Source organism: Homalodisca vitripennis, chromosome 1 (assembly GCF_021130785.1).
Source record: "Homalodisca vitripennis isolate AUS2020 chromosome 1, UT_GWSS_2.1, whole genome shotgun sequence".
In the NCBI taxonomy this organism is placed as follows: domain Eukaryota; kingdom Metazoa; phylum Arthropoda; class Insecta; order Hemiptera; family Cicadellidae; genus Homalodisca; species Homalodisca vitripennis.
In genome coordinates, this window is record NC_060207.1 from 24243146 (window position 1) to 24252072 (window position 8927).

An 8927-nucleotide genomic window follows, 5' to 3' on the forward strand; every position below is an offset into this window, starting at 1 on the left:
CTGTTTGGACAGAAGTGTGTCCCTTGTTAAAACTGTGGGGAATCATTTGGACAGTTGTGCTACTAACGCTGTGTTATTTTACATGTCATGTGTTGCAATCTTGGCAAAGATCTCTGAAACTTGTTCTCTATGAAGTAAACTTACTATCTTGTTCATGAATATATATTATAATTATTAAACAATATTTTAACATTCGTCTCTGTACAATTTTGCATGCAAAAAATATGCCATAGCATTGTACTGCTCCATACAGTTATGTGCTATATGTAGAAACACTGTCCTGACAGTTACATTATTTAGAAACATAACTGTGTGAAAAATCAAGCTCACCTTGTCCATTTCTGATCCTTTAACATATTATGCAATACAACTAGCAAGTTTTTATGATTATACAGGGCGAGACAGACCACCCGTCTGCAATGTATTGCGGATTAACCGAGAATCCTACCTTTCATCATATTAGCGAAAACCCTTATATTTCCACAAATTCAAGAAAATAGCTTTTAACACCCGAAAGTTCCAAAATGGCACTTTTTGAGTGGTGGGGGGAGGTAGGGGTAATTTTTGAAAGATGTACAAATGTAAAGATAGGTTGAGCTGTACCTCTTTTATAGGTCTCCATTCAATGATTATTTCGAAAACAAATTTATTATTTAACTCCTTGTATAAATGGTGGTCCAAATTCAAAGTTGTACGTTTTTTTTTACTGTTATCTCATTAATAATTACCTTGCACAACAGCATTTTTAACTCCTATATTTCCTAGGCTCTTAGTGGATTAATTTTTTTACCCTGTTTAAAATTCTTTCTTGATTTTTGAACGAAAAAGATATATTTATTGGTTCAGCTGCTATACATCACGAACGGGTGATCTACCTCAACCTCGTATATCTACTTAAAAAATAATGCATGCTGCTGTCTGGATAAAATATGATACAATTTGAAACTAACATAGTATTGTGTTAATCAGTCAAAAATATTAGTAATGGTCAGTTTAGACTGCCCTTGTCATATAATTTCTGTGTTTCACTAAACAGCTAATTCCGACATTATGTGCAGTGAAATATCAGTCAGGCAACCATCCGAATAGTATAATAAAAATTCCCTTCAAAAAACCATACAAAAATGGGGTTTTTATAAATTATTTAATGAAACCTACATGGAAAGTATAACAAATATGGTATTTTTTAAATCGGTAAATAATTTAATTTCTTTTGATTAATTACGTTTGTTGCATTAAAAAAAATTGACTTGAACCATACACCTCCTGCTTACTGTTCTTGAACAATTTTTCAGTATAATATTTAAAAAGTAGAAAAGACATGCAAAAAACGTTGCATTATAGGTACTAAGAGAGCTATGAAAGTTATAAAATTTTGACCATCAACAGTTTTTTGAGCGTAGTGAGTGAACGACACAATCAATAATAAACTTGACACGTTCATGTGTGTCACCAATGACCTTCACTGCTTCATTTAGTAGGCCGGTGTGTGTCACTGGTGCTGCATGCTATAGGCTACAATTGGGTAGTGTGCCACAGATGACGCATTATCTCTATACGTTAATATGGGTAATTTTCAACTTACACCAGAGTTTAAAGCCATGTTTTGTGTTCAAAGCTTATCACATTAATGTTGTTTTAATATATACGGTTAAAATAAAATTGTGTTTTTCTTACATAGCATAATCTTGGCAGTTAAAAAGTATGCAAAGTTTCAGTAATATAAATAAAGGCATTTATTTAAAAAGAACTAATCATTGCTGACAAAAAACAAGAAGAAACAAATATATGGAAATATTTATGATTGATATTCTTCTATAATGTAAAATTATGTCTTTTACATTGTAACAACGAAGGCACATTTGGTCGGGATCATTTGGGCATCCACTACAATGTGACAACCCGTCTAGAGTTTTTAGTGTTTTTTTTTGCTCCCCTTTCAGTACTCATTTTCTCATAACACAGCAGGCTTCACTTTCATGCTGTTCCTGCTCATTGCAACAAGTTGTGATTCTGCGATGGTGTCCTCTGTACGGGTTGCTGCGGTGCTCTGACTGGTGCTTTAAGTGACTTTACTAGTAATTCTCAGTAACATTTCAAATGTTTTCTGTTGATGTTCGTTGAATATTACATAAGCGTTGATCACACATGTCACAACCGAAGCTCAATTGCAACCTTGTACCATTTTGTTCTTTTTTAAAAATTTTTATGTAATTAGCAGATGTTTGTCCGAATAATCAACCCCATTTTTTGCAACATTATAGGAAAGTACAGCTAAAAATTTGCGTACTTCATTATCTCTTCGGTTGCCCCTCTTTATTTATCTTTATAAGTATTTATTTTGACCCCAAACTCATGTAACATGGACTTAATAATTGAGTAAAGTGTGTCCCAGACCTGCAAGACCACCCATATCAGACAAAATATACAAAATTCTGTATGCTTTGTTTGGATTTGAAGTACATTTACTTCGTAAATGAGTAATAAACATGCAAACTTTTTAACCAAAAGTTGTAGATAATTTAATTCTGAAGCAATTGATGTAAAATAGGTCAATAATAAACAAACACAATGATTTTTTGGGATTGTAACTGAGTAATATATCAGAAAATGTCTATCGACGTTAATTTAACATATTTACAGATGATTGTATGTTCAAAACTAGTATTTTATGAATTTTTTTCGAATGGATTTTTTGGAATGAAAACTACCCAGTTTTCATACCTAATAAATAAAAATTCCCCCCTGGAACAGGGTCAACTTTGAAGTAGAGAGTGAATAGAACCAAAATCCAAATCTGTATGTAAATCGATATTGTTTAACCAGTTAAATAACTGCTTAATAACATGTTTATTATTCTTTTTTAATGATTTGTCATAAGGGATGGCTGTAGAGAGCCGTAACTGATTAATGATTCATAAATTATACTAAAAATTGTCAATTGATGTTTCTTCATTGATATAAATATGATTTCAATTGATTACGTGCTCCAATCTAAATTTTTTCGAATTGGGTTGGTTTTAACTCTTAAAAAAGAGCAATCCTCGGCACAAGGTAGATTTTGAAATAGAGGGTAAGTAAACGCTAAATCCAAATTTTCATACAAATCAGTGCTGTATGGAACAAATACACAGTTTACAATTTTTTTACTGTCATTGACTGGACTAATTGCATTTCCACAATTGTTGACGGCATCAGCCAGTGGCTGAAAAATTAAGTACCCCACATTACTTATAGGTATATCTGCTGGACCACGGAATACGGTATTTTAATTTTACCCAATAGCCAAAGTAAGCCTAAGTCTTATACCATAGTCTAACTGCCAAACTAAAACTTGGCAAGATATTGAGTGGCTAGTATTTATGCCAAATATGTGGACTTAAAGAATCTCTGGCAAACCAGACACTATAGTGTGGACATGATAGTGTTTAACTTACCAATGTAGACAGTGTTAGTATGAATGAGACAACATACACAGTGGCAGCCTGAAAGTGAATATATTGATGTAACTTGGCAAAACTCTTCAGCAGCCTGTTTCTATGACGAGCGATTTGCACTTATAGAAGTGTGTGTACACACATCATGTACACTGACAGAATGCAGCAGGGAGCTTGTACACATGCAGCCTGGATAACAAAAAGTTTGTGCTGGAAGTTTGAGTGCCACACACAATGTACTGTTGGCAGCCTGGATACCCATAATTTGTTCTATATATTTTAAATTGCTAGAATGAGATCTTTGTGCAAAATAAATATAGACAAAATGCATTGTGAGCAGCTCATTTACCCACAACCAGAAGTTAGCTCCTGTTTCAACTATTAAGCAAAAGCAGTTAATTGTCCAATATTGTTGGCAGTCGATTTGGTCCCCAGTATGAAATATAGTATCAATTATGCATAATGGATGTTTATACATGCGCTTTTTTTAAATATAAATACACTGTAGGTAATTTGTTTTTATTGCAAATAATATATATTTATAAAAAAACTACAGTATGTACAAGAATAAAATGATCAATTTACTTATTTAAAAAAATGGTATATTTGTTCCTACTTACATAGGGAACAATAAAAAAAGGTGAATACAATTAAATTTAAATCATAAAACTACATTTTTTTATTTCAATAGGTTTTTATCATTCAAGTAAATATAAGTCTACTTTTCCCATTCTTACGTAATAAAACAAAATCCATCCCATAAGTTGTTAAATTTTGTGGAACACTGCAGAAATGCAAAGAAAGTGCTTGGCACTGACCTTGCACTCTCTCCCCTGTAATAATCGTTTGGTACTCAAAGGGTTAAACATACTTAGGAAATTCTTCAAGATCTAGGAACTTCTGTATGGTTTGTATATATAAAAAGTAAATTTTGTAAAATATTTTGAGACTAAAATCACTTATAACAATGTTATTAAAAATTTAAGTCACCAAAGCTTAGGCATAGGCCTATTAGTTGTATTGCCAGCTAGTTCGAATAGCCAATCTTCGGATAGAAATATAGTTTGATTCACATATGAAAAAAAGAGCTTAATAAATAATAAAATCCAACAAAGAATCTGAATAATGCATAACAAGGCTGGGCACAGGATTTATTTATTTACTGTATTTTTATACATTATAAATACAATGACATAAGAAATGGATTCACCTCAAAGCATAAGTTATTTTTCATTTTCTTAAGCTCAGAAATTTATTAAAAAGTATACATACTGTCCAAAAGGTATTTTTGTAGTTCTATCATGAGGGATTTTTCCTCCCAAACCTTGAAGATTACGTGGTAACAGGATCTTCAGTTTACACTCGATGTGCGTAGGAGTTTTCTCAAAAAGAGCTGACCTGTGTCAGGGGAGCATTGATGCATGCCTTTGTATTGTAGGTGTGAACATCCTAGTTCGTTTCAAGATTGAGATTGTCGACATGAAGAATTACCTGAACATTGTAGAAGCCAACAATGTAACTGTCAGATGGCCAAGTGTTGTTTATACCTACAACACTTCCCTTGATGAAGGTCGGCTAGTCCCTTTATGGTCTTATTTTATTGATAAAGATTCTGTTGAGATTACAGCAGGCTGATGATCCACCCCATTCTGCATACCATATCTACACTTTTATCATAGGGCTAAAGTTTAAAATTACGTTATAACCTCCTGAGTCTAGAGTGCCTAAATATAGGCACTAGGTCTCAACCTACCTTGAGTCCCAAATATTTATGGAGCAAATTGGACCAAACGCCTAAGTGCCTTTTTTTTAGGCAATCATTCCGACCCCACTTGAGTCCCAGGGTAAAAAAGTGTTAATTCTTTTACAATTAAGGTTAAATTATGTTCTCATATCATTGTTGTTTGAGAAAAATCACATTATGTATTTTTTTACGTTATTACAAATGGTGTTATAGATGTCCTAAAAATAGGCACTTAGGTCTTTCAGAGGAAAAAAATATTAACGCAGGACCTTAATTGAAAATGTTTTATTATTACATGTATAAGTATAAAAAGAGTTGTTTAGAAGGCATTTTACATTTATTTGTAAAAGTTCATCTTGGAGTCACTGTGAAAAGTTCACTTCGAATGGAACTTTCGGAAACAATTCCGCCCCCCACCTACCAAACAAAGATACACATTACACTTTACACAATATACAGTAGATTTTTTCTTGCAATTCTGCATAGCACACCTTTTTTGAATTCCTTTTGTAACCTCAGGTAGATGAGCTGCTTCTTCAATTCTTTTTTCTGGAGTAGGGTCAGCCCGTACTCGTCTGTCTCCAAATGGGTTATCCACCTTATCTTCTAGATCTTTGTCATTCGAAGCAACAGCTTCATTGGCTGAGTTCATCTCAATTAGCAACTCCCCAAATTTAAGTTTAAAAGTCCTGAATTGCGGAATTCTTTTGGCTGGAATTTGTATTTTTTGTTTGGTTTCCCGCATCTGAAGCCAACTGTTACTAAGGCTCAAATCAAAGAAATGAAGGATACATCTCAATGTCCATTTCTTTGTCCGGGCTCGTGAGGAGCAATACGATAGCATTCTATCAGCTAAGTCTACGCCTCCCATTTTTGCATTATATGCATTGATAACTTTAGGTTGAGAAACATTGATAAACTGTTTGCTGGCCTTAGACCACCTTTTTACTTCACACAAAGGCTCGATTGACTCAGCAGTAGATATCATACATACACAGTTGTTGTCTAACCACTTTGTTATAGCTACTTTTCCCTCTGTCTTTGTTCCATTTTTATCTTTTTCTTCTCTTACAGTGCAAAAACTGGTGCCCCTTTCATTTGCTTTCTTAAACTCTTTGTCACTTGGAAGGTCAGTAGTTTCGGGAATTCTGTCTTTCCTGATTGTTCCAGTTAATCTAAAACCTTTTTTTCAGGAGTTCGTCAGCAAGCCTAACTGAAGTGAAAAATCTATCGGCATACAATGTGTGGCCGGGAACTAAAGACCTAGTAAGCTGAAGGACAGCTGATTCACACTGCCAGAATTGCTCAAGTTCTGGGTTTTCTACGTATGTGGCTGGTCCTTGATAAACAGTAAAATCACAAACAATTCCGTTTGGATTAGCAAGAACATAAACTTTCAAACCCGTTGGGTTGGGTTTGTTGGGTATGTGTTGCTTGACTAGACACGTTCCAGAAAAAGGCACTATCATCTCGTCGATACTCAATTCCTGTGGTTTGTTCTGTTTCAAACAGCCCTCTAAGATTCGGTCCAAGTAAAGGTCTTACCTTCCACAGCCTATCAGCTTTTCTTTCGTCTGCTGTAATTTCGTTATCAAAAACAAGTTTTATAATCCAGTTTCCTAATAAGGAAAAAGCGATCTCTCGCCATGTTGTTTGCTACAAGTGGAATCCTCCACTTTTTTTCCCAACACATTCTAATCAATGGTACTTGTAGAGCTGAAATCACAAAGTTTATGCCTAGCCAAATTTTTAACTCAGGTAGTCTTAGTTTTAGGTCCTTTCCTGTTTTCAACAAGTAGTTCTGATTTGATTTCTCAACTATTTTTTTAAGAATATCATCGTCGAAATACTGCTGTACATACTGTTCAGCTGTCCAGTCATCACTGTCGATAGGTAGGTATGCTGGTTGAGCAATCGTCAAAGGTGTCGGATTGAATGGTCCTGTCCTCCATGGGGGTGAAAAATCCTTGTCCTGATTTTTCGTTTTTTCTCGATTTCTTAGCCCCATCTCCCTTTTTCTTAGTGAGCGCCTTCTTCCTCTTTCCCTGGAACAAAACAATTCCATAATATTTTTGCTACTTTCAAACAATTTAAATAAAAAGATTGTTAAATAAAATAATCTTGAAATTACTAAACTTTTCTCTCAATGGTTCCAGAATTAAACAACCTGACATACATATTTTTTTACTTCCTTTAAATGTACTAAAGCTTTGTTATAGCAACCTTATTATAAAATTACAAGGACTATAATACATATTTTAGTAATAATTTCAAATACATGAGATAATAAGTAATTTTTGGAATTCAGGTAGTTATCTTACTTCTTTTCGCTGGATTGCTTCTGGTTGTGGATCCTCTTCTGACGTGTCTTCCTTACGATCCGGCTCATTGGGAGGCTCGTATGTGGGGTCTTCATCGGTGTCATCACTCCAATTTCCAATAACTTCATTCACATCAAAAAAGCGGTCTCTGTGTCTCAACAAGTCCCCTTCTTCATCATCATCATTTAACGCGCCCTCAATCTCAGAATCATCTAGATTGACTGGTTCGTAGTGAGGGTTTTGATTGCCTTGACCTAAAAACACATAAATAATCAAACTACATTATATATTTGTCAGCTGTTATTATTTTTTTAAAGAAAAACATTTTAGCTAACGACCCTAAGTGACTAAAAAAAGGAACTATAAAAAATATGGGTTTATAGTCTATAGCGCCTAAGTGCCTATTTTTAGGAACTACAAAATAAACCTGTTATAGCTACTTTAAACAAAAGCCGATTGTCACAATTTATCGTTTAAAATGCAGACATAGTTCTTATCTAATGATATCAGTACGAGCTAAGGCTAAAATATATTAATAAAGTACTTACATGAACGTTTTGGCCGGTCACGTTTTTCTGGAGGGTCAGTCATTTTTAGGTTAAGAAGACTGGAGCATACCTAGAGCATTCTGGTGGCAAAACTTTGCACTACTATGGCCAAAAACTGTTCTTTCTATCAAGTGCTGCGACCTGAATGGGAATAACACAACTAGGAGGGACTCTGTGAATTTTTTTTTTGCGAGTGGCTAAAAATAGCCACTTAGGTCTTTGACCCCACTTTAGAGGGATGGTTGTCCAGGACTCAAGCACAGTCAGGCACTTGTACTAAATATAGCCACTTAGGATTTTGACACTTTAAAACACAGATTTACTCTGGGACTCAGGAGGATATAGAAGAACACATTATGATAGTTTCACTTCTCATAAGAAACTATTTATTGAATATAATTTTCACATTGAGAGTGGTTATACAGTGTACTGGCATTACAAATTTAATAAGAACTTAAGGGTGACCAGATAGGGTTGCAGGAAAACAAAGTACCCTCAATGACACTATGACTACGGTTTTGGAAATGTTGGTGTTTCACATAATGCTTTGGCTGCAAAAAAGAGAATCACTGTAAAATTTATTTGAGCAACTATCCAAAAAATCTTAAGAGTATTTGTGGTGTTTTACATTAAATAGAAGAAAGTTTAATTGTAGGGCAAACTTTTTTTGTTTTGATAAAAAAAGCTCTGTTTTATTAGTAAAGGTTTTAGGAGAATCTTTAGTAAACCACTACTTACTTAACTTAACTCCATTTAAATTCTTTGTTTAACATGTTGTTGGTAGCGGACAGTTACTGCTAATTATCCGGCTGTCCAAAGTTTGATACATGACAGGTTTCGCTGGAGGTTAGTGGAGGTGTTGACAACGTATATTGTA

At 34.2% G+C, this 8927-nt stretch overlaps 1 protein-coding gene across 1 annotated transcript; it reads right to left on the reverse strand.

The window, feature by feature from the left end:
* Positions 1 to 7061: 7061 nt before the first annotated feature.
* Positions 7062 to 8270, reverse strand: LOC124355607 (nucleolin-like). Its single transcript, XM_046806795.1, has 3 exons — positions 8051 to 8270; positions 7503 to 7756; positions 7062 to 7226 (listed from the first exon to the last, which is right to left on the reverse strand). Exons 1-3 carry the CDS (start codon positions 8091 to 8093, stop codon positions 7062 to 7064), a joined length of 462 nt encoding a protein of 153 aa, XP_046662751.1. The 5' UTR covers positions 8094 to 8270.
* Between the last annotated feature and the right edge of the window lie 657 nt (positions 8271 to 8927).